The sequence below is a fragment of the Phocoena sinus genome, chromosome 11 (genome assembly GCF_008692025.1).
Source record: "Phocoena sinus isolate mPhoSin1 chromosome 11, mPhoSin1.pri, whole genome shotgun sequence".
Lineage (NCBI taxonomy): Eukaryota > Metazoa > Chordata > Mammalia > Artiodactyla > Phocoenidae > Phocoena > Phocoena sinus.
In genome coordinates, this window is record NC_045773.1 from 80,660,958 (window position 1) to 80,684,175 (window position 23,218).

Sequence of the window (23,218 nt, forward strand, 5' to 3'; positions counted from 1 at the left end):
CACGACCCTGGTGTCGCGAGGCCCCTGAGGGAGACGCTTGGGGGCGGGGCGCAGCAAGGGGCTGCTAGGCTCAACCGGAAGCGGAAAGTCAGTATCGCGTCTGGGCCACGGAGCCTGGGAAATATAGTCGTGTGATTCCCGGAACCGTGGGGTCGAGAAGGGCGGGGAGAGGAAGACGGCTGCCGGTGTCGTTTCCTGCCGCTCCCCTCGCACGGCGAGCCTCAGGCCCCGGCGCGGCTACGCTTCCCAGGGCATTGACCTCATCCGCTCCAGCCAGTCTGGTCCTTATCGCCTGTCGGGCTCCTTGCCCGAGTCAGCCCGCCAAGGAGACCCCCGAAGGGGCCCATTTTTCACCCCGGGGTTTGGGCTCCGGAGGCGGGAGGTGAGGCCGGTTTCTGTGCTGACGGACCTGGGTAGGGTGTACTGGGCTGAACTGAACGGCGACAGAACCAGGACTGCCCCGTGCGCTAACCTGAGGTGGCGCCAGCCATTCTGCTGCTTGTTCCCTTGTACTTCTGCATTTCCTCTTAGGGCTTGAACGGGACTGCTGCAGGCGCTAAGTGTGACCTTCGAACCCAGGTCAGAGTAATGGTGAGGGGCTGTGAGACGTTATTTCTTTTCACGGTTTCTGGGCATTCTTCACCTCAGGGCCTTTCTTAACCCCGAGAATGGTTTCCCAGGGACAGAAAATGAGCTCGAAGCGGGGGCCACCTTGAGGGAGGCGACGGGTATTGTGGGGGCGATATGTAAAAGCACAGCAACCGACGGATCCTTCTCGGTCCTCGCGCTACTTGGGCACGTGCTGCGTTGCGGTATGCTATTGGAACGATTCTAAGGTGGGAAACAGCCCTGGCGCTTGCGCGCGCCTGCGCCCTCGAGTAACTGTCCCCCCTCAAGCCACGCATGCGTCTTTGTATCGTGTGACTCTGTCGATTCCTTTGCTTAGAGTAGTGCCATTTTGCAGTACGGAAGCTACAAAACAACAACACAGACTGGAACCTCGCCCTTAAATCTGCTTCCTGCTTCCGGAGAAGTGTCAAGTCTGTTTTTGTTTGAGAAGACGTTACCCGAAATAGGATCGAGGAAGATTTAAAGAGCTAGGCTGATTGTTTTTCTTAACGGTATGTCTTACGTGGTGGTAAAGTAGCCTCAGAGAGGCTATTATTTATTGTTGATGAGGATGGGAGTGGGGGCGGAGCGCAGGACCTCTGGGCAGCTGTCTTATGGAGACTTCTTTGTTAACCTTTACTAAGGGTCATGGTCTGTTACTGTAGGATTTCCTGTTTTTCCACATGATCTATGGTCCTCAGGCCCTGCAGGGTCCTAGGTTGTGGGGTCACTTTTGGGTTAGGAGGGGATTTTTGACGCTAAGGATACTTTTCCTTCTCCCAGCAGGTGTCTGGAGGTGGCTCTGGTCACTGCAGGATCACCAGGGGCTTGGCTTCCTCGTCTCATCCTCCCCCTGCCTAGTCTCATTTTCCCAGATCTCCCAAAAGCCATGTCCGGGGCCACCCTCATTAACTTTACCCGAGCCACTGACCCCAGTGATCTCTGGAAAGATGGGCAATTGCAGTCACAGCCTGAAGAGCTGAAGCCCACCCTGGATGGGGCTGCAGCCCGGGCTTTCTACGAAGCCTTGACTGGGGATGAGAGCAGCACTCGTGAACCCCAGAGGGCTCAGCCTGAGTCTGCCAGTAAGAGAAAGAGGAAGAGAAGAAGAATGATGAAGGAAGCTGCAGCAGGAGTATCAGGAGGAGATGGACAAAGGAGATCCCTTGGGGCAGAGGACAAGATGACCCACCGGATACTGAGGGCAGCCCAGGAGGGGGATGTGGCAAAACTAAAAAGACTGTTGGATCCCCATGAGGCAGGGGGAGCTGGGGGGAATATCAACGCTCGAGATGCTTTCTGGTGGACCCCCCTGATGTGTGCGGCCCGAGCAGGCCAGGGGGCAGCTGTGCGCTATCTCCTGGGCCGTGGGGCTGCCTGGGTGGGGGTCTGCGAGCTGGGTGGCAGGGATGCTGCTCAGCTGGCAGAAGAAGCAGGCTTCCCTGAGGTGGCCCACATGGTCAGAGAGGGCCCCAGAGAGACGAGGAGTCCAGAGAACCGGTGAGGGGAAGCCTTATCTTCCGTTGTGTTCTTTCCTTCCTAGCTGCTCCACACTAGAGGCCCCAGAACAGAGCTGGAGGGTTGGTTCTCTTCCCTGTCCTCTAGTGTAGGCTAGTAAGGCAGTCTGGTTACGGACATGAGCTCCCTGGGTTTATTTTTTTGTATTTAAAAAATTTATATATTTACTTAGTTTTTAATTTTGTATTTTATTTTTTTATTGAAGCATAGTTCATGTATAATACTATATAAATTACAGCTATACAGTATTAGTGATTCACAATTTTTAAAGGTTACAGTCCATTTAAAGTCATTATAAAATGTTTGCTATATTCCTGTGTTTACCCACTCCCTGGGTTTAAATCCTGACTACTTACTTGGGCGAGCAACCTAATGTCCATGTGCATCGGTTTCCTCATCTAAGAAATGGGGCAATAAGAGCACCTTTCTCAAAGGGTTGTTAGTAGTAAATGGGTTAATATATGTAAAGTGCTAGAACAGTGCTTGTAGCATAGTAAGCACTATACAAACATTAGCTATAGTAATTATTATTAATCCTCCCTCACCCAAGAGCCTTGTGAGGCCTTTTAACCTTCTCTTCTCCCAGCTATTCCCCTTTGGGTCCCTCGTTGCTAAGTGGGGAGGAAGGCAATTTGTTCCTCAGCAGAAATACTGGAAGGACCCTGTCCCACCCTGCCACCCACCTCTGAGGCCTAAACCCTTGCGCTGCCCTTAACCCTTTCTTTTTTTTCTCTGCAGGTCCCGACCCGCCTCCCCCCAGTACTGTGAGGCTTGTGATGCCCACTTCCAAGACTCTAACCACCGTACCTCCACTGCTCACCTGCTGTCATTATCCCAGGATCTCCGGCCCCGCAACCTGCCCCTTGGGGTGCCTACCTCCAGCCCAGGCTTCAGGCTGCTGCTGAGGGGGGGCTGGGAGCCTGGAATGGGGCTGGGACCCCGGGGCGAGGGCCGTGCCAATCCCATCCCCACTGTCCTCAAGAGGGACCAGGAAGGATTAGGCTACAGATCAGCACCCCAACCCCGAGTTACACATTTCCCAGCTCGGGATACACGGGCAGTGGCTGGGAGGGAGAGAGCCCCTAGGGTGACCACACTGAACTGGAAGGAGGCGAGAAGGCAGGAGGAGAAGGACAGGGCCTGGGAGCGGGATCTGAGGACATACATGAACCTTGAGTTCTGACCTTGGCAAGTTCTGACCCTGGTCTGCTGCTGAAGTCTGAACTTGGGCCCCTGACCTAGGCACTTGGGCTTCTACTTCCTGGGGCCTGCCCAGGTTCCAGACCTTCAGGTTTTGATCAGTGGACTCTGCCTTTGGGAGAAAAGAGGCTGAGAGTTGAGAAATAAATCAAGCTTTTCCCCCTCTTTGGTGTTTTATTCACTTTTCTGGAAGCTGTTACAGGGAAGCCAAACAGGCTGGGGGCCACATGAAATTCTACCTGAGCCAGAAGAGGCAGCAGCTCTGCTAGGTGGTATGATAGGGTCACCTCCCTGCCAGTCTGGTTCGCTCCTAGTCCCAGCCGCTGCCCAGAGTGCTCCACCTATTTTTTCAATCCCTGAACCAGGAATTGCCCATCTCTATGCAAGTCTAACTTCCCTCAGAAGGCATCCCCTGCCCACTCCATCCCTCGCCCACTCAATTCAATCAGTGATTTCACAAAGTTCATATACTATGTGCTAAGAATAGGGAGTAAGAGACTTTCCCAGTCTTCAGGTTGCTCACAGCTGGAGGAGACAGGATGTGATCAAATACGATGCATGGTGATAGAGGAGGTCAGGGAAGGCTCAGAGGTGATGAGAGTGGGTAGGGTCTTGCAGGAAGAGGCCAGTGTGATAGGAGTGCCTAAGATTATGCAGCCTATAGGCTATTAGCTGAAACTGGGACCAGAACTCTGGCCTCCCAAATATACACTAAGCCGAGGTTCTTCATTTTGATACCTGAAAACTCCTGAGGGCAGGAAGCACATCCTATTTGTCTACACTTGTCCTTCCCACACTTCCTCTCCCGCTCCTCCCTTGTGCTGCTCATACTAGGTGCCAGGCACATGAAGCGCTCGCTGTCGTCAAATCCAAGAGGTAAAATACGTGCATGGAGGAGCAAGGAAGGACTACTCAAGTCCCAAGCCTCCTCTCAACTTTCTTTTCCGGAAAATCCTTTCATGAAATCATAAACAAGGAAAGGGGACTAAAGGGGGCGGGCGAGTTTAAGGGAACACTGGCGTCACGGGGGCTCTAGACGACGAAAAGGGAAAGCTAGGTTTACGTTCAGGCGTTGGGTCCCCGTGATCTTGACTGCGCCCCGCGGTACGGCCAGGTGCGCACTGATGGCGCGCACAAGCAGCGCGGGCGCGGGGCGGTGGTGGATTGGCAGGGTCCGCCCCGCGAGCTGCGGGCTCCGCCTCCGCCTGTCCCTCTAGTCCCGGTGCAGCTGCTTCCGGGCTCTGCGGCTCCGGGCGGATCCGAGAGGCCGCGGCCCGGACACTGGGCCCGGGAGAGGCTGCAGCGCCTGGACGCCTGGCTCCCCAGGCAGGCCCGCGCTTTGCCTCGCAACCGGGATCTCCGAGGACATCTGCGGCCTGACCTCGCGGAGACCGAGTCTCAGCTGCGTGCTCAGGGGCCGGTGGGGCCACTTTATAGCGTTCACAGCCCTCTGAATCAAGGGACGAACGTTGCTGGCTGGAGTTTGCCGGATACCTCTTCCCTCACTCACCTAACAGGAGACTTCTTCCTGAGCTGCCTTAGGGCAGCAGTTCAGGACTCTCCCGCTCCGGAGCACCTAGGACCCAAGGCCACCTTCCTTCCTTCCTTCTTGGATGGAGAACCTCCTCCCCAGTTGCTGGGGCACCTTGGGGCGTAGGCTTGGTGAGTGAAACTTGGGGTGCTGCCTGCTGGGAAAGAAACCTGGAAAACAGGGAGGACACTGGGGGGGTGACCCAGGCTTTGTCAGATCCTGAGACTTTTGGAATCTTGTGTGCTGGGTGGTGGTGGTGAATGAACTTGGATGTGCCTTCCTTTACCTCAAAACTGTAAAGGAAACAAGCCGCTGGACACACTTGAGGCTGCATGACCATCCAGGGAAGTGGGGAGCCACTTCTGAATTCAGAGTAGGACTCACCAGCAGATACCTGTTCTTCTGAGCCTGAGCAGACTGTGGCTTCTGAGGAAACCCTCAGCCCCCAAACCTGAGAGTCTAAACAGTGCCAGGAAGCAGCCCCAGAATTTGGGGGCTCATTACACACCCCAACCATGTTCCTGCGACAGCTTGGTGGCTGGCTACCTCGCCCCTGGGGCCGCTGGAAATCAACGAGGCCTGACCTGCCCGCCCCAGAACCCAGACGGATGGACAGCTCCTCTGAGAATTCAGCGAGTGACTGGGACAGTGCCCCAGAAACCATGGGAGATCTGGGGCCTCCCAAGACCAAGGACTCAGGTGCACAGAGGAGCTCTGGGGCTGCTCCGGAACCAAGCAGGGAGTCCCAAGTTGAGCAACTGGGGTGCAAAAAAATGGATTCTCTCAAGTGGGACGAGACTGTCTCTAGCACTCAAGAGTCTGGGAGATTGGAGGCTGGAGAGACCATTCTCAAACTAGGATGGGATCCTGTGGACTCAGGTGGCACCAAGAAGCCTGGTGTGTCCCCTGAAGAGGGACTGAGCCTCCCTGGGCCTGAAGCCCCAGCGGAAAAGCCTGGCCAGTATCAGAAGCTGCTGGGCTGGCTGCGGGGGGAAACAGGTGGGGGAGCAGGGGCTCCCTACCAGTACCTGGGGGACCCAGAGGAGTGCCTGCAGATCTCCACCAACCTGACCCTGCACCTGCTGGAGCTCCTGGCCTCAGCCCTGCTAGGGCTGTGCTCAAGGCCCTTGCGGGCAGCCTTGGACGCATTGGGCCTGCGTGGACCGCTGGGCCTCTGGCTGCATGGGCTACTGTCCTTCCTGGCTGCCCTGCATGGGCTCCATGCCGTGCTGAGCCTACTTACCGCTCACCCCCTGCACTTTGCCTGCCTCTTTGGTCTTCTACAGGCCCTGGTGCTGGCTGTCAGCCTCCGGGAGCCCAGTGGGGATGGGGAGGCCACTGACTTGGAGGGCGAGAAGTTGGGGAGGGAGGGTGAGGAGCAGAGGGGAGACCCAGGAAAGAGGCTGTGACCACGGGGTGGGGTGTGGCCCAGCGTCCCACCCTCAGTGGGTTGGGAGCAAGGGTGAAGATAGTGTGGGGGCACGATCCACATTGTAAGCACAGGGACCTCAGGGATGGGGCAGAAACCCCAGAGTATGAGGGCACAGAGGCCCCGCCCCCCTTCACACACAGGAGAGCTGTTTAGGGTGTCTGTGTTTATGGACAGTAGGGGCATTGGCCTTGAATTCACCAGCTGTTGTTAATTTTTGCTTTTACATTTCTCCCACTTCCAGTTTTTTTTTTTTCCCACCTCCGCTTTTTAAAAACAAACAAACAAAAAAAAAAAGTGTGGTGGTGGAGAATAAAGACTAAAGGGTCTTCTCTACCTTTCAAAACTCTCCAGGGGTGGAGGAGACTAGAGGCAAGACAGACAGACCTCTGGGTGGGGTAAGAGGGTGGTTGAGAGACTCAGGGGATCCTGTGGATCCTGTGATCTGTGCTATCTGGGAAAGAGTGGCACTGCTAGGTGGGTGGATTAGGGGGTCTGGATGGGGTTCCCACAGGTGATGGGGAGCCTGCAGGGGGGAATCTGGGTGTTCCTAGGAGCCAGAGGGAGTGGGGATGGTGCTGGCAGTGTTGGCAGGAGGGCCAGCTCAGAAGGGCTGGCAGCTCATAGGCAGTATGGGGAGCACTGGAGTTTGCAGACCCCACTGGGGGGTTGGCTTTGCTCACTCAGCAATAAATGTGTCACACCAAATCCTAAATACACCACTAAAAGTGAGAGTTACTGTCACTCAGTGTCCTTCCTGACGCCGTCCAGCTGGGGGCTTAGGTGGTAGAAGGTCCAGAGGGAGTACTGAAATGGGGGGAGTGGGACTGATGTTGGGAGACAAACCCCCAAATGAGATGAGGATTGAAAAATCATCTTTATTCTTGAAAGGGAGTTAAGAGTCTCCAGCTTCTCCCCCCACCACAATCTCAGTTCCTACTGTATCCATCTGGAGGGCACAGATGAAGCCACAGGTCAGTTACTGGACAGCTCACAGGTCTCTGGTGGGAGGAGGGAGAAAAAAAGAGGATGAAAAGGAAGGAGACCCAGGGAGAGAGGCAAAGTTGATGGTAATGGGATGAGGAAGAATGTACTCCCTCATTCCCCCATGTCAGAGAAGGGGTCTCTGAGGGCTTTTTTCCCTACAGACCTCTGCCCCCTGTCTGACCCTCTGCCCCTTTTATCCACTGCAAACTCAGAAACCTCTCTTGAGTATCCCAGAGCCCATCCTGGCTCCCTGTGGTGCCATTGCAGTCTGTGACACAAATGGAAGTGTCAACACAGCCAATGTGATGATGTCGGCCTTTGGCCATGCCCTCTGGTGGCATCACTTGAGTCCCTTTCATCCAGCACTCACAGAAGACTTGGTGAGTCCTAGTTGTTTTCTGTGGGACTCTACCCCCTCACCTTGATTCCTGGGAGTCAGTAAGAAGGCCTTAAAGTCGAGGCAGGAGGTCAGGGACTGGAATTCCTCCACACAATTCTCGGGAGGGTGTGGTGAGCGATCTGGAAGAGCAAGGCAAGGCCCGTGAAAGCCTGTGCTTCTCAGCACCGCCCCTGCTGAGGCCCTCACGGAAGCACGCAGCCCTTCCTGAGATGATGTCACGGAGCCCAGAGAAAGGGGCTATATTGCCCCCCGGCTCCCGCTTCCCCCCAGCACTTCCTGCCTGGCACCCTCACTCACTGTAGAGGAGGAAGCGCTGGTAACCCTGGCCTGTCTCTTTCAGCATGATTCCGCCTGGGCATGTGCTGGAGAAGAGCTTGGTCTTCATGTCAGGGCGGCCTGTCAGGGTGGGTGGGGCAAGTGTGAGGACTGAGGTACAGAAGCAAGCAAGCCCAGGGGGCTTGAGGAGAGTGAGGGCTGGAGAGAACCAACCTTCGGTTCTGAGATCCGTGCTCCCCTCAGACAGGTGGTAGATCCATTTCCGGGGCGCACAGAGCCCATTTTTCCTGCAGAGGTGGTGGTGACAAGGAAGAAAGACTGAGTGACACCTCAACTGCTCAGTACCAGCCTCTATTTACTTCATCTTATTCCCTCTTGAAGCCTGGATCCCCTTGGGTTTCAAGCTACCAAGGGATGATTAGGTCCCTATCTCTCCGGAGGGAAACTAACAGAGCTGTTGAACTCAAGTGGACCAAGAATAATGGATATGCCAAAGAGCCCAGCTCTTTGTGGGTGGGTGCTTACACTTTAGGCAGAGACTGTACCTACTGCTGCCTCTGCCTCCTCACCACTCACGTGCGGATGGTAGCTCGAAGCTGGAGCTGCATGGGGGCAGAGCCCACGGCCATGTTGAAGACAATGTTGTCCACAGGGTCAAAAGTCGCCAACTCCTCCTTGGTGGGAGCTGCCCCTGCGATAAAGTACCACCGGCCCAGATGGGGCTCTGGGAACTGGAGAGACAACGAGGGGAGCAGAAGAAGGTGGGTCTCACTACAGAATCCATCCAGCCTCTTCATCAGTCAGAATGACAATGCTTAGGGGTGAAGGTGTTGGCTGCCTTTTTCCAACTGAGGGTTGGATCCATGACAAGGAGTCATTAAATGACTTTTCCTCTTTGTCCCTCCTCAGTAAACCCCACCTCCCAATTCTACGTGTCTTTACATTGATGGCCACGTACTAATATTTTTTTTACTTCTTGCTTTCATCATCACAACACCCACACCCTCTTCCTCCCTTCCTTTCCCAGTGTGGCTTTTTGGTCATCCTAGGCCACTTCTCAAGGGCCCCCAACCCCCAACCCGGCAACGCTTCCCACATTCTCAGTCCATACCTCTTTCCCATCTAGTCCTTCAGTTGTCAGCTGACTGTGCTCAGGGCACTGGTAGATGGAGTTAAGGAGAATGCCATAGAGGTAGAGTAGAGCTGCCCAAATTTGGTGGAACATCTTCAGGCAGGAGGGAGCTGGGGGTCTGCGTGGAGTGGCTGGTGCCTTAACTGCTCTCCCCCTTGCCTCGTGGACTGGCTGCTCAGTCCACTCTGCTTCCAGCCCCCTTGCCTCGACCCTTGGCCCTTTCACCTGCTAATGAGTAACTTCAACCTTGTTTTCCAACCCAAGCCTGGATTACTTACAGTGTTTGGGACTTCCTCCCCATCTTCTAAATGCAACTACTCCACAATACATCCTGGCATGTCCAGGGTCTCCCAGGAATTAAGAGAGCTGAGCCCTCCAGGTAGGCCTGTGGTCTTTCAACCCATATCTGAGCTGGGATATCTGCTGTGCTGTGCAGCACTGAAGACAAGTGGATTGATTCTTTCATTCGCTCACTTAGCAAACTGTTTTTGAGTTCCAGCTGTTGGCCAGGAACTGGCTAAGCCCTGGGAACATAACAATGAATAAGACACAGTCCCTGGCCTTGAAGAAGTCAGTCTACAGAAAACTAGCTGTATAAACAAATCACTGCAGTACAACCTGGTAAGTGCTTTAGAACAGGTATGAACCAGGTGCTGGAGCATGGTGGATGGGAGGCTTTCTCTCTGAAGCTGTTAATTGGGGAAACTATATGTACGCCCCCCAGAAAAGTTTGCTGACACATGAGTTCATTCACTCAGTGTTTATAAGTAAGAGACTACATAATCTAGTGGTTAAAGAGAACAGACAGTGGCGTCAGGCAGAGTGGGTCCAAACCCTTAACTCTACTTATCGATCTTGGATAACTTTATTAACCTTTATGCCTGTTTTTTCATCTGTAAAATGAGCAAATCATCCATCTCATAGGACTAAAAGAGCTAATGCACATAAAGCCCATGGCAAAGGCCTGCACCGAAGTCCAAAATAAATATTCGCTATAATTAATAGTAGTGTTTGTAAAGTAGTTATTAGTCTCTGGTGGGCATTAAGTTCTCAAGTAACGGAAGGTAGGGAAAGAATTGTCAAGAGGCAGTCATTGGGTAGTGAGTGCCAAGTGGGTGGAGCAGTTAATGTAATGGAAGGTGTGGAGCTTCTTTTATAAATTGTTTATAACCCACAGACTGCCATAAAGGTTTGTTCTGAGAGGTGAGGCTTGCTATGAGTTTGCAATTTAGTTAAAAGAATAAACTTTGGATGATGTGTATATGAGGGTTCGTTATTACTGTTTTGGGATAATGTTTGACATTTTTAATAAAAAAAACTAAGATACAAGTTATTGTGGCAGTAAAGTAGAAGTGATTGACCCAAGGGAGTCTGGTAGGCCTGAATTTGTCAGTTCTGCCACTGACATTCGCCTAGGGGTACTCACGTGTAAAGTGGGTGTAATAGTTATCTCAGATGTTGAAAGCCTTTTAAATACGACAGTACGTGAAACCCTCAGCAAACTGGCTGGCACAAACTAGGGGCTCATGTACAGATGCTTACTAGAACTCTTAACTGAAACAGTACTGGGACTTAGGTATAAACTACGAATCCCAGAAAGGATGGGCACCAGAGGCAGGCACACTGGAAGCAACGGGTCTGGCTGGAGTGGCAGCACCGCGGGGCCCAGGCCGCTGCCCGAGGGGCTGGGGGAGAAGAGGACAAAGGAACGATAATCTCCCCGGACCTCCGGCCCGCAGAAGCCCTTAGGCGGCCCTTTCAATTCCCCAGGGTCAGAGTCTTGTGTTTCGGTCCAGTGTAATTCTGTTTGCTCCCAATTCCCAAACTCGGAGGCGTCCTTTTTTAGACAAAAGTCCTGAAAGGCAGTAAATCCTTAGCTTCTCCAAAACATGGCGTGTCCCCTCGGCCGCACACCGCCGGGGAAGAACATGGCGCCACAAAACGCCCACCGGGCAAAACAGAGGTCAAACCCAACGACGCCACCACACGCAAATCAGCTCGAGAGCCACCTCCAACCGCCTATGGAAAGGGTGACTTCCGGAAGCGCCGAAGGCGAGGCGCAACTAGGACGATGGTAAGAGGAAGACAGTATTCTAGGTGGCCAGGACAGTGCCGCCTCAAATTCTCTGCCGGCCAGGATTTTAACATAGATTAGCGAGGCACAATCCCCAGTCTCCAAACTCCAAGATCCATATAACTGTTCAAAGCCGCTCTCGAGGCAGTCGAAGAGTCCCACCTGATAATTTTTTTTCAGGCATTTATAGGGGCCACCACAACCCTCTACTGCTTAAGCGCGCGCACGTAACAAATGGACAGCGCCGGCGGGGGTGGGGAGATGCCTAAGTGTGTACGCATGCGTAGTGCGACGCACGCAAGCACAGTACGGTCCCCCGGGCGACGGCGGCGGCGGCTCTTCGGGGTGCTCGGCTCCTTCCCATCTAGGCCGGCCCCGGCCCGTTTAGCCCCCAGGAACTCACTATTTGGGGCCGCGGACTTTCTCGTCGTGCCCCACAAAAGTAAAGCTTGGGGACCTGGGGGGAGCCGGAAGTACCGCCTCGCGATCCCCAAATACTGTCGGAAACGGAAGTGGCCATCGGAGGCAGGTTGGCGGAGGCAGGTTGGCGGAGGCCGGAAGTGACGGTACAGTGGGGAAGTCGGGGGCGGAGCTGCGGGGTTGTGGGGTGTGTGTGTGTTTGGTGTGTGTGGGGGTGTGTTTGGTCTGTGTTGGTTGCGTTGCTCTGCTAGAGCACCGAGGGTAGGTGGAAGAGGGAGGCAGTCAGCTAGCAGAGCTGGCCCACCGTGAGTGTCCGTCATTTCGGGTCTGTGGCGACTTAGGCGGGTTCGATGGGCGTGGCGTGGCGTGGCGCGCGTGCGCGAAACCACTTTCTCCGCAGAGTCTGGCGCGACCCTCGGTCTCTCGTTGTCCCAGGGTTTGCCGACTTCTCGGGCCCTTGTTTTATCGCGACCAGTGATGACACTGGTCTTGTGTTTCCTTCCTTCTCTGCTTCTTAGTCCGACTGGCCCTCCCTTATTGTGATTGGCATCGTGGAGGCCCTCCCACCTGCCGTCCTCCAGATCCCTGTGCCGTCGATCTGTTGCCCTTTGTGTTTCTCTCCCTGTGCCCCGGAATCTGAAGGGGAATGGGGGAGGGTGTGAGTGTGTGTGCCTGTGTGAGAGAAACTCTTTAGGTATTGGGGCGGAGTCTCGGGCCGGGGAGGCTTCCGGGTATATAAAAATCTGCTCTGGGCGACAGCGGACCTCCCTCATAACATTCTTCCTTAGAGAGCTGTCGGCCATGGAGCCCAATGATAGTACCAGTACCACTATGGAGGAACCTGACAGCCTGGAGGTGCTGGTGAAGACCCTGGACTCTCAGACCCGGACCTTTATTGTGGGGGCCCAGGTGAGACCCCAGTACTTCTGGGAGACACCCATTAACTGTTCCTCTTATAGGTTCCTTATTCTGAGAGAAGAGCCTAGTTTTCTGGTTTTCACATTTTCTTTCATTGATTCCTTTGTTCATATTGTAGCCAGAACATTTTCTGATGTTTCCTCTTTGGTTTTTGTTGGGGAAGGCAGATTTTCTTTTGCCTTACTCCACCTGGATAAAACTCAGTGCAGAGAGAAACAAGGAAGGAGGAGTCTGTATTCCAACATCATAGATGAACCCCAGCCCACAGGGAGAGACACAGCTCCTGCCTTTGGGAAAGGAAAGAGAACACACAGAACTAAAATACAAATGTGTCTTAAAAACAAAAACTGGTGACATCTGTACTGTGTATTTAAAGGATAGAAATCAGATCCTGTAATGCTCATAATGCAGGTAGAGCTCTAATAGACAAAATTTTGAGGTGGTTAATTTACAGTTTTAAAACACGGTGTTACATGTATTTAAGGAAACCGTATAGGCTTGTGTGGTTAGGTGTATGTAAACAGCTTGGTACTCCTTAAGAGTCAGTTGTCTAGTTAGGAAAAATGTTTTTCTGGCTTGCCCCTTTTTCTTTCTTCTTGCTTGAGTCTGCCTTCCTTAATCTGATTTTCTACTCCATCTTCTTTGTCACTGCTTTTATCTTTGAGATTACAGTGTTGGTATCGTTCTGTGTTTGGGGAGGGGTCACTGGTATCTTTAGACACACACACTCCTTTGGGAGCCAGGCAGAGAAGGAGAGAAAAGAATGTCAGTTGACTTTTCTGATTTTCAACCTTGTAGTTTTGTCCTAGGTTTATAACCTGAAGTTCCTTATGTTTATTGTATGTATATTGACAGGTGTTGCCTTAGTTCAGGGCTTTGCACAATAATTACCTCACAATTAAGACAGGCAGGTAGTGATTTTATGATGGGATGGTTTTTACCCCTCACAAGTCGGTTGTCCCTCTGCTGTCCTTCCTTTTTCTTCCATTCCCTGATTCCTATTTACGTCTCGTCTTCCTTACAGATGAATGTAAAGGAGTTTAAGGAGCACATTGCTGCTTCTGTCAGCATCCCCTCTGAGAAACAGCGGCTTATCTATCAGGGGCGAGTTCTGCAGGATGATAAGAAGCTCCAGGAATACAGTAAGGGGGTGGGGGAGGCAGTTCAGAGCTGCCGCTGCTGTTCAGAGGGATGAGCTGAGGCCGTGGGTTTACCTGATCATACAATGTTTCGGTGTATATCTTTTTTTCTGCAGATGTTGGGGGAAAGGTTATCCACCTTGTGGAACGGGCTCCTCCTCAGACTCAGCTCCCTTCTTCAGCGTCTTCTGGAACAGGGTCTGCCTCAGCCACCCATGGTGGGGGACCCCCACCTGGTACTCGGGGGCCTGGGGCCTCTGTTCATGACCGGAATGCCAACAGCTATGTCATGGTTGGAACCTTCAATCTTCCTGTAAGCTTGTGTTTCACATGGGAGGGTTTTTCTGGGGTAGTTTTGGTTGTGGTAGCAGTCAAGAGCTTATAAGACAGGCGTCTCAGTCTTTAGATTGGGTTTGGAGGGCCCTGTGGTCTGATGATGGCCTCAGTGTTTGAAGAGATAGGGGGTGGGGCTCCAGAGAATCAGTTGGAAGTGCGGGGGCCTTAGTATTTGACTTCTCCCAGAACAACTTCCCTTACCCTTTCCCCAGAGTGACGGCTCTGCTGTGGATGTTCACATCAACATGGAACAGGCCCCGATTCAGGTATCCTGAGGCCTGGGAGGGTCAGGGAAGGGGATCTGGGAGAAGGAGGCCATGAAGTGGGGGCGGATCTGGCTGAGGAGATGGCTGGGACCTGGTTTAATAGGTGGTGGAGCTTGTGGCTTATCTCAGACCTGTCCTGATCTTCTCTCTCCTGTTGTAGAGTGAGCCCCGAGTACGGCTGGTGATGGCTCAGCACATGATCAGGGATATACAAACCTTACTATCCCGGATGGAGGTGAGTGGGCAGGGCTGGCTAGGGTCTGTCTGTCTCACTGCATCCTCCCTACCCCTTTTCTCTCAGCCTAGGGGTGGGGGCATGACTGGCCACATCCACTGGATTCTCCCCTCCTAATCTAGTCTCTTTGCAGTCTTCATACTTTCGGAAAGAAAAAGTATCTTTGTGAGGCTGTTTCATCCCTGCCAATTCTCTAAGTCCCGGGTATCTGGGCAGTTTGTTGCAGACTTGTCAGATGATTCTCATGGCATGTTTTTTCAGTTAAATACGGATTCCATGCTTTTCTATTCCTTGCTTATCATATTTGATACTGGGATGGCCTAATTTTTTTAGTTTGCTTTTGCAACCAGTGGCCTTTCCTTCTTTTCTCTTGGAGGTTAAGAAATCAGAGGCCATACTTTTTGTTAGTAATTTGTTTGGAAGTATCATAGGTATTCATCACACATCTAACTTGTGTAAGTCTTAGGGAGTTGCTAGGGAGTCAGGTGTAGATGCAGAGCCCTGCCTTCAGGGAGCCGAGTTAGCGCATTCTCCACTCAGTCTGCTTTGACCTGAGTAATTTTCTGCTGCTGTCTCATCTTGCCTTTGGTGTCCTGACTCTTCCCCACCTTCAGTGCCGAGGGGGACCCCAAGCCCAGCAGAGTCAGGCGCCCCCACAGACGCCAGCTGTGGCCTCGGGGCCAGTAGCCTTGAGCTCTCCAACATCAGAACCGGTCGAAAGTGAAGTGCCTCTTCGGGAGCCCATGGAGGCAGAAGAGGTGGAGGAGCGTGCCCCTGCCCAGAGCCCGGAGCTCTCCCCTTCTGGCCCAGCCCCAGCAGGCCCAGCACCTGCCCCAGACACAAACACACCCAAGTGAGAGATGGAGGGAACCTTTTGGGGTAGGAGTGGGTTGGGGATTCTAAGTGAAGTATGAGGACCAGGGAAGGTCTGATGGGAGAGGAAGGATTGCTTAGGGATTATACCTGTAGAGTTAGTGTTGAGGGGCAGGGAGGGGCTCCAGTGTAGGTAAATGGGGTTAGGCCTGGCCGCTGAGCCGGAAGCACTGGTCTCCCTGGGGCAAGGAAATCCAAGTGGTGCTTCCTGAGCCTGAGCGAGATTCTCTCCTGAGTCCACACAGGCCCCGTCTGTTTTTTAGGGTTAGTGTTTTGCCATTGTAGGTACAGGATTGTATGGTGGGGAGGGTGGAAGCAGTTTATTTTCCTCTTCCTATCTTCCCCTGGGTGAGGTTAAAGAACGGAAGCTCCGCCAGTTCAGGAAGGGATTGGGCCAGGGGTCTGGGAGGCCAGGAAGAGGTAGGGCAGATATGGTGAGGTTGGGAATCTGAGGGAAGCCTTGGCTCACTGCCCCTTGGGGTTGCCCACAGCCATCCTTCCCCTGCGGAGTATGTCGAGGTGCTTCAGGAGCTACAGCGGCTTGAGAGCCGCCTCCAGCCCTTCCTGCAGCGCTACTATGAGGTTCTGGGCGCCGCCGCCACTACAGACTACAATAACAATGTGAGCCCGCCCACCCCCTCGCCCAGTACTCCCCAGTGGGGCAGGGAGAAATGCAGATCACCCCTTCCCCCCGCAGAAGGCACTGCCTTCGACAGAATAGCTGCCCTTTAGATTTGGAAGGAAGTGATCTTTTCCTCCGTGACAGAGAAGGAGGATCTTTTTCTCCCTGACATCTTTATGATGGCCACTGTCACTGTCCTCGCACCCTCTTGATCCCCTCAGTGAGTTATTTAGGAAGTTTATAAAGTAAGGGAGATTAGCAGGTGGTAACTGATTCATTGTAGGGCTTATTTTATCAGGAAGCTGTTAACGTGTATAAAACAGAATTTACTTGCAAAGATGTGGTCTACACAGAAGCTTTTAAGCACGTACTTGAAGAAGTAGAGGACGTGAGAACGTGATAATTTCAAGAAGGTGCTGTTTTTGTTAGCGAGGTGGATTCTAGCCTAATGTTTTCCGCCTTTCTGTGTTTGGCCCCGGGGAGTACAGCAAGAGGGCCGTGAAGAGGACCAGCGCTTGATCAACCTGGTGGGGGAGAGCCTGCGGCTGCTGGGCAACACCTTTGTGGCGTTGTCTGACCTGCGTTGCAATCTGGCGTGTGCGCCGCCGCGTCACCTGCATGTGGTCCGGCCCATGTCTCACTACACCACCCCCATGGTGCTCCAGCAGGCAGCCATCCCCATCCAGGTGGGTTAGGGGAGTCTGGCCTGAGGGAGAATGGAGGGCTGTCAGTGGAACGATCCAGCATAGCTCTTGGGCTCAAAAGAGGTTAGAAGGGGAGCATACTTTGGAAACGTGGTGACGCACAATGAAGGAGCCTTTAGAAGTACAGTGTGTCGCGGGGTGCTCTGGGTTAGGCTCTGGTGTTTTTCTCACTTCTGCCCCATCCATCTCTATCGTCCAGATCAACGTGGGGACCACTGTGACCATGACGGGGAATGGGACCCGGCCCCCCCCGACTCCCAGTGCAGAGGCACCTCCCCCTGGTCCTGGGCAGGCCTCGTCCTTGGCCCCCTCTTCTACCACCGTCGAGTCTTTGACTGAGGGGGCTCTCCCGCCAGGACCGGCTCCCCCGCCGACCGCCAGCCACCCAAGGGTCATCCGGATTTCCCACCAGAGCGTGGAGCCCGTGGTTATGATGCACATGAACATTCAGGGTGAGTTAGGAAGAGTCGCTGGCAGAGAAGAGCAGCGCGACGTGGGAGGTGGGGTTGGCGCTGAGGTGTGAGGGCGCCAGGTGGGGAAGGGGAGGCCAGGGCTGATGGCGGTGGCAGGGGGATCGAGCAGAAGCTCTTCTGGTTGGTGGGCGGGGGCGGGCGGCAGGAAGAACTACTTGTCCTCAGGGAGCTGTTTGCATGGTGAAGGGAGCGTCTCCTCCTCGGCTAGATGGAGTGAAAGGCAGGCTTTGTGGTCGGGGGAGTGGAAGCCTGAAGCACGCCGATATCAGGAGGATACAGTCAGGCCTTGGCCCCGCCTGTCTCAGGCCCACTCTCTCTGTCTCCTTGCCCAGATTCTGGCACACAGCCCGGTGGAGTTCCGAGTGCTCCCACTGGCCCCCTAGGACCCCCTGGTCATGGCCAGACCCTGGGTAAGAGTGAGGGCATCAGAGCAGGCTGAGCTCTGGGTAGAGAAGGCGTAGGGCCAAGTGGGTGGGTTGAAGGGGCTCCAGGTTCACGGTTACATCAGACCCACCCCCCAGGCTCCACCCACATCCAGCTGCCCTCCCTGCCCCCTGAGTTCATGCACGCCGTCGCCCACCAGATCACACATCAGGCCATGGTGGCAGCTGTTGCCTCCGCGGCCGCAGGTAATGACCTGAAAGGGGAAGCCTGGGAGGTGGGGCCTGGACCACGGTGGTGGGCATCATCCACTGGCAGGCCGGGGCCCGGCCCTCAGCCCTCTTCGGTCTCTCCCCTCTGCCACCCACAGGACAGCAGGTGCCAGGCTTCCCGACAGCTCCCACCCGGGTGGTGATTGCCCGGCCCACCCCTCCACAGGCTCGGCCTTCCCATCCTGGGGGGCCCCCAGTCTCGGGGGCTCTGGTGAGTAGGGGTGGGGAGTTCCACTGGGGATGAGTGTGGGGAGAAAATTCTATGGTGGGGCATGGAGAGGCCAAGACTGAAAGCCTGCCTTTCTCCTCCCCCCTCAGCCGGGCGCTGGCCTGGGTGCCAACGCCTCTTTAGCCCAGATGGTGAGCGGCCTCGTGGGGCAGCTTCTTATGCAGCCTGTTCTTGTGGGTGAGTGCTTGTTCTTCCCCACTTCAAACTGAGGAGGTTTCCCTGGCTCTGAAGGCTGATGCTCCCTTCCCGGTCTCCTCACTGGCACTTCCCAGTTCTCTCCATATTCCTTTGTTCTTGCTTTCCTACTGGGAAGACCAGAATGGAGATGCTGTGGGGTCTTGATTTTCTTGAGATTTCAACTTTCCTCTTTTGGTCCCTATAGCCCAGGGGACCCCAGGAATGGCTCCACCTCCAGCCCCTGCCACTGCGTCGGCCAGTGCCGGCACCACCAACACAGCTACCACAGCTGGCCCTGCCCCCGGGGGGCCTGCCCAGCCTCCACCTCCTCAACCCTCCGCCTCTGATCTTCAGTTCTCTCAGCTCCTGGGGAACCTGCTGGGGCCTGCAGGGCCAGGGGCTGGAGGGCCTGGCATGGCTTCTCCCACCATTACTGTGGCGATGCCTGGTGTCCCTGCCTTTCTCCAGGGCATGACTGACTTCTTGCAGGTGAGTGGCTGGCTTGCTCCTCACTTCACCCTTCCTATTCCTGGGCCCAGCCAGGCACTGGAGTCTTGTTGCCATTATATTGCCGCTTGGAAGGAAACTTGGGAATTTATTGACTCTGAACCCTCCATTTTGGAGATGAGGAAAACAGGGCTTGGAGAGAGAAGCATAGTAATTTGGGTCACTGCTTTCTGACCTAACTCAATCAGAGGGAGAGAGGTGGCTTGCTCAACCTGACTCTACTCTGGAGAAGCTACAGTGTGTATTCTGCTTTAAGGTGCAAAGACTGGAATAGAGCTCCACGTCTTCCAGACCCCTGTTGATTTGTGCCTTCCTGATGCCCTTTTATGCCCTTGTCCCCATTCTCACTTTGTCTTCTGTTCTTCCTTCCTTCTCTGTGGGGCAGGCGACACAAACAGCTGCTCCACCACCTCCGCCACCTCCGCCCCCACCCCCGCCTCCGGCCCCAGAACAGCAGACGGTGCCTCCACCAGGGTCCCCCTCTGGTGGCGCAGGGAGTCCTGGAGGCCTGGGTCCTGAGAGCCTGCCGCTGGAGTTTTTCACCTCGGTGGTGCAGGGAGTGCTGAGTTCCCTGCTGGGCTCCCTGGGGGCTCGGGCTGGCAGCAGTGAAAGTATCGCTGCTTTCATACAACGCCTCAGTGGATCCAGCAACATCTTTGAGCCTGGGGCTGATGGGGCTCTCGGTGAGCAAATGGGGGTGCCTTGGCCTTCTCTAGGGAGGGGCAACCAGGGGACGGTAGATGGCCTTTGTTAGGGGTATTGTCAAGGTGGGGTGAGGCTGATGGGCAGGCCGGGTGGTAAAGGCCGCTGCTCCCTTCTGCCCCTGTCCCTAGGATTTTTTGGGGCACTGCTCTCTCTTCTGTGCCAGAACTTCTCCATGGTGGATGTGGTGATGCTTCTCCACGGGCATTTCCAGCCACTGCAGCGGCTCCAGCCCCAGCTGCGATCTTTCTTCCACCAGCACTATCTGGGTGGCCAGGAGCCCACACCTGGTAACATCCGGGTAAATGAAGACCTTAGGCCCAGAACTCTTCTTCTCACCTTCAGTTCCTTATTCCTAACTTTGTCCGTTGCCTAAAGCTGTGACTGCCCCAGCTCAAGCCCTGGGCTTGGTTGGGGAGGAGGGGGAAGTGTCTTGAGGGGTGTGGGACTTGGTTCTAAACTTGTGCTGTTCTCTTCCCGCCACACCGCCCCCCAGACGGCAACCCACACATTGATCACGGGGCTAGAAGAATACGTGCGGGAGAGTTTTGTGAGTAACCCTTCCCCATCCCCTCCTCTCCTGGCTCTGGTCAGGATAGCCCATGGCTCCCAGTCTCTCAGGGCTTCTGATTTGGGGGTCTTTGTGTGTTTTGTCTCTCAGTCTTTGGTGCAAGTTCAGCCAGGTGTGGACATCATCCGGACAAACCTGGAATTTCTCCAAGAGCAATTTAATAGCATTGCTGCTCACGTGATGCACTGCACAGGTCAGGGGCTCGCTGGGCCCAGGTGAATGGGGCATGTTGGATGTGCAGGGCTGCTGGGTGCCAGCATTCCGTCCTTATTTCTCACCCACAGACAGTGGATTTGGGGCCCGTTTGCTAGAGCTGTGTAACCAGGGCCTGTTTGAATGCCTGGCCCTGAACCTGCACTGCTTGGGGGGACAGCAGATGGAGCTTGCTGCTGTCATCAATGGCCGAATTGTAAGCATCACCCAGTCCCAGATTCCCAGCCTTTTGTTTCCTCAGGTTTCTGTTTTCTTTGGTATCCTGCAGTTTTCTTTTCTTTTTCTCAAAACTGCCATCCTTTACTGTTTGGTACCTTTCGAAAGCTGTTTGAGGGTTTTGTGTTCCAAGTCTGCTTTCTGCCCCCCAGCGTCGCATGTCTCGTGGAGTGAATCCGTCCTTGGTGAGCTGGCTCACCACTATGATGGGACTGAGGCTTCAGGTGGTACTGGAGCACATGCCTGTAGGCCCTGATGCCATTCTCAGATATGTTCGCAGGGTTGGTGATCCCCCTCAGGTAAGGGACCTGATGGGCTATGGGGTCAGGGGACTCGAAGGAACTGCAGAGATCTGAGAGGGCCTTTTGTGGTGGTCTCCTTCTCTGTCCTTTTGCACAGACGCTTCCTGAGGAGCCAATGGAAATTCAGGGATCAGAGAGAACTCCCCCTGAGCCTCAGGTACCAGGGAGAGGTCGAGGAGCCAGATAATGTGGAGTGGAGGGCTGGGGCCGGAAGGGCTGGAGGCTGAGAATTCTGAAGTCTGGGTCTTCCCACTGTCTGACTGCCAGCGGGAGAATGCTTCTCCAGCCCCTGGGACAACAGCAGAAGAGGCCATGTCCCGAGGTCCGCCTCCTGCTCCTGAGGGAGGCTCCCGAGACGAGCAGGATGGAGCTTCAGCCGAGACAGAACCTTGGGCAGCTGCAGTCCCCCCAGTGAGTGTCAGGAGGTGGTCCAGTGGGCTAAGGCAGCTGAAAGTTGTGGGAATGACTATTTTCTTTTTTCCTCCCCAGGAATGGGTTCCTATTATCCAGCAGGACATTCACAGCCAGCGGAAGGTGAAACCGCAGCCCCCACTGAGTGATGCCTACCTCAGTGGTATGCCTGCCAAGAGACGCAAGGTTGGTTTGCCTCTTTCCTGAGGATCGCTCTTTATCCGAATTCCCCTGTTGTGCTTAGAGTCAAACTAATTAGAGCTGGAAAGAATTCTTCCTAGTTTAGTCCCCTGATTTAATTGATGAGGAAACCTTTCTGGCTCAGACTTGCTCACGGTTGTTGCCCCACACTTTTATATTAGTCTGTTTGTCAGCAGTCCTTGTCATCCCTCAGTTGCCCAATCCCCATGTGACCAGGGCCCATCGTCGTTAAGGTGGGCTTCCTCTTGTGGACTAGCTAGCTGTGAATACTGGGTGGCTTGACCCGTTCTGCCCCTCTTGTTTTGAAGACTAAGTCCAGCACATTCAATGGTGTTTTTGGCCAGAGCCAAACACAATTAGGAAGGCATTTCTGCTGTCAAAATGACACATGGACTGTTTCCCTTCTCTCCGCTAGCATGGAGACTCAGTGGTTGACTCATGGAAAGGGTGAGCTGGGTGGTGACATTGGATCTGATGTTGAGCCTCTTTTCCCTTTCAACCCCATCCCCCAGACGATGCAGGGTGAGGGCCCCCAGCTGCTTCTCTCAGAGGCCGTGAGCCGGGCAGCTAAGGCAGCCGGAGCTCGGCCCCTGACGAGCCCCGAGAGCCTGAGCCGGGACCTGGAGGCACCAGAGGTTCAGGAGAGCTACAGGCAGCAGGTGCCCCCACCTTGAAGCAGCATAGGGATGGTCTAGTGGGAGGGATTGGGCTAGGGTCCCTCTTCCCTGGATCCCTTCAGAGATGAACTGGTCAGTCTGGGGCTACTACTTGGTTTTAAAATGTTTTCCCCTAGGGGCATCTGGGAAGGCTCAGTGATGCCATATTGGGCTACTGGACAGTACATGGCTGGTGGGGAAATGTTAGCTCCTGAGGGGTGACTTCTGTGTGCTTGCTGGGATCCTAGGGGCTGGGCCAGTACCACTCCAACCTGCTTTGCTCTCTCTCTCTCTCTAGCTCCGGGCTGATATACAAAAGCGACTGCAGGAAGACCCTAACTACAGCCCCCAGCGCTTCCCTAATGCCCACAGGGCTTTTGCTGAGGATCCCTAGCTCTTTGCTCCATAGCCCTCCATCATCAGGGGACCATTTCTCCCCTCTTCCTTCACAGTATTTAAGAAATAAAGTCAGATTTTCCTGGCTCTTTCTTTTGGTCTCTAAATTGTCTTCGTTAAGTAGTCTAAGCCCCTTAATCTTCTATGAAGTTGGTTTTATAAATTAATCCCCAGGAATCCACCTAGACAGCTTTTAACATTTCACCATGAGCAGGTGTGCAGTACAATGTGTTACTGTTCGTGCAGCACAAGTGTACAAGCCTGTTGTGAGGTCAGCCATTTTCAAGGAAAACTGTAAATGAGATGAAAGAAACCTACATGGTAAAAAAACCTATATCCTAGTACGTGCTAGGATAGGGCTCTCAAACCATTTAATTGCCAAGCAGCTGCAGACCTGTAGTCTTGACTAGCATGCAGTGGTACCAGTGTTAACCAAGTTTGACTCTGGTAGAACTGTTCTACCCAGTTCAAGGAGCCCAACCAAGTTAAAGCTCTGTGCCTGAACACATGTGACAGCTATAAAAGCACTTCCTTTCTTTGTAGACATGACCAAAGGGACACGTGGCTGCAAATTCTCTGCTGTCCCTTCCCCTTTTTAGCTAGTTTGTGCTGGGCAAATAGAACGTGGCAGAAACCTAAGGACAGGTTGTAATAAGCTTTGCAGCTTCTGCCCAGACCTCTTGTAACACTGACTCAGGGAGGGACATTAAAAGGCCTTATGACTCAGGGTATCTTGCCAGAGAAGCCATGCAGAGACAGTGGTTGACAACCCAATGGAGTTCTGCCTTCCAGATGTCCCACCATGGCCCCAGACGTGAGCAAAAGCCCTATAGGACCAAGGA

At 54.0% G+C, this 23,218-nt stretch overlaps 4 protein-coding genes across 30 annotated transcripts; 3 read left to right on the forward strand and 1 right to left on the reverse strand.

Annotated features, from left to right (window-relative positions):
- Positions 1 to 72: 72 nt before the first annotated feature.
- GPANK1 (G-patch domain and ankyrin repeats 1) lies at positions 73 to 3,492 on the forward strand. 16 transcript variants are annotated; one of them, XM_032649566.1, is made up of 6 exons: positions 91 to 382; positions 532 to 579; positions 681 to 812; positions 965 to 1,121; positions 1,396 to 2,109; positions 2,866 to 3,492. In XM_032649566.1, the coding sequence occupies exons 5-6, from the start codon at positions 1,499 to 1,501 to the stop codon at positions 3,308 to 3,310; spliced, it is 1,056 nt and encodes a 351-aa protein (XP_032505457.1). In that variant the 5' UTR covers positions 91 to 382; positions 532 to 579; positions 681 to 812; positions 965 to 1,121; positions 1,396 to 1,498; the 3' UTR covers positions 3,311 to 3,492. The 16 variants fall into 16 exon arrangements, with proteins under 16 accessions (XP_032505444.1, XP_032505441.1, XP_032505457.1 ...); XM_032649565.1 differs by lacking the exon at positions 681 to 812 and having other exon boundaries at positions 532 to 591; positions 947 to 1,121; XM_032649564.1 differs by lacking the exon at positions 681 to 812 and having other exon boundaries at positions 947 to 1,121.
- A 1,029-nt stretch (positions 3,493 to 4,521) lies between these two features.
- C11H6orf47 (chromosome 11 C6orf47 homolog) lies at positions 4,522 to 7,025 on the forward strand. The gene has a single exon (XM_032649568.1). The coding sequence runs from the start codon at positions 5,374 to 5,376 to the stop codon at positions 6,265 to 6,267; it is 894 nt and encodes a 297-aa protein (XP_032505459.1). The 5' UTR covers positions 4,522 to 5,373; the 3' UTR covers positions 6,268 to 7,025.
- Positions 7,026 to 7,145: 120 nt separating this feature from the next.
- APOM (apolipoprotein M) lies at positions 7,146 to 10,193 on the reverse strand. Its single transcript, XM_032649569.1, has 6 exons — positions 9,062 to 10,193; positions 8,527 to 8,681; positions 8,164 to 8,237; positions 7,972 to 8,070; positions 7,695 to 7,793; positions 7,146 to 7,288 (listed from the first exon to the last, which is right to left on the reverse strand). Exons 1-6 carry the CDS (start codon positions 9,173 to 9,175, stop codon positions 7,263 to 7,265), a joined length of 567 nt encoding a protein of 188 aa, XP_032505460.1. The 5' UTR covers positions 9,176 to 10,193; the 3' UTR covers positions 7,146 to 7,262.
- Positions 10,194 to 11,449: 1,256 nt separating this feature from the next.
- BAG6 (BAG cochaperone 6) lies at positions 11,450 to 22,469 on the forward strand. 12 transcript variants are annotated; one of them, XM_032649573.1, is made up of 26 exons: positions 11,460 to 11,722; positions 12,365 to 12,485; positions 13,519 to 13,636; positions 13,750 to 13,946; positions 14,182 to 14,235; positions 14,396 to 14,470; positions 15,085 to 15,323; positions 15,835 to 15,964; positions 16,454 to 16,651; positions 16,869 to 17,121; positions 17,475 to 17,552; positions 17,664 to 17,771; positions 17,894 to 18,006; positions 18,114 to 18,201; positions 18,407 to 18,690; positions 19,094 to 19,391; positions 19,542 to 19,711; positions 19,907 to 19,960; positions 20,072 to 20,174; positions 20,266 to 20,390; positions 20,563 to 20,709; positions 20,810 to 20,869; positions 20,980 to 21,123; positions 21,202 to 21,309; positions 21,837 to 21,983; positions 22,279 to 22,469. In XM_032649573.1, the coding sequence occupies exons 2-26, from the start codon at positions 12,378 to 12,380 to the stop codon at positions 22,372 to 22,374; spliced, it is 3,495 nt and encodes a 1,164-aa protein (XP_032505464.1). In that variant the 5' UTR covers positions 11,460 to 11,722; positions 12,365 to 12,377; the 3' UTR covers positions 22,375 to 22,469. The 12 variants fall into 12 exon arrangements, with proteins under 12 accessions (XP_032505468.1, XP_032505467.1, XP_032505464.1 ...); XM_032649572.1 differs by lacking the exon at positions 11,460 to 11,722 and adding an exon at positions 11,750 to 11,881; XM_032649574.1 differs by lacking the exon at positions 11,460 to 11,722 and adding an exon at positions 11,939 to 12,270.
- Positions 22,470 to 23,218: the final 749 nt, after the last annotated feature.

Bases quoted from the DNA above. Each gene is read 5' to 3' on its own strand.
- GPANK1 (XM_032649553.1), top strand. From the start codon at position 1,499: ATGTCCGGGGCCACCCTCATTAACTTTACCCGAGCCACTGACCCCAGT. The intron at 2,110-2,865 runs GTGAGGGGAAGC...TTTTCTCTGCAG, and splicing joins ACGAGGAGTCCAGAGAACCG to GTCCCGACCCGCCTCCCCCC.
- C11H6orf47 (XM_032649568.1), top strand. From the start codon at position 5,374: ATGTTCCTGCGACAGCTTGGTGGCTGGCTACCTCGCCCCTGGGGCCGC.
- APOM (XM_032649569.1), bottom strand. From the start codon at position 9,175: ATGTTCCACCAAATTTGGGCAGCTCTACTCTACCTCTATGGCATTCTC. The intron at 8,238-8,526 runs GTGAGTGGTGAG...CCACCTCTGCAG, and splicing joins CTTCGAGCTACCATCCGCAC to GAAAAATGGGCTCTGTGCGC. The intron at 8,071-8,163 runs GTTGGTTCTCTC...CCACCCTGACAG, and splicing joins CACGGATCTCAGAACCGAAG to GCCGCCCTGACATGAAGACC.
- BAG6 (XM_032649573.1), top strand. From the start codon at position 12,378: ATGGAGCCCAATGATAGTACCAGTACCACTATGGAGGAACCTGACAGC. The intron at 15,324-15,834 runs GTGAGAGATGGA...GGTTGCCCACAG, and splicing joins CCAGACACAAACACACCCAA to CCATCCTTCCCCTGCGGAGT. The intron at 19,392-19,541 runs GTGAGCAAATGG...CCCTGTCCCTAG, and splicing joins TGGGGCTGATGGGGCTCTCG to GATTTTTTGGGGCACTGCTC.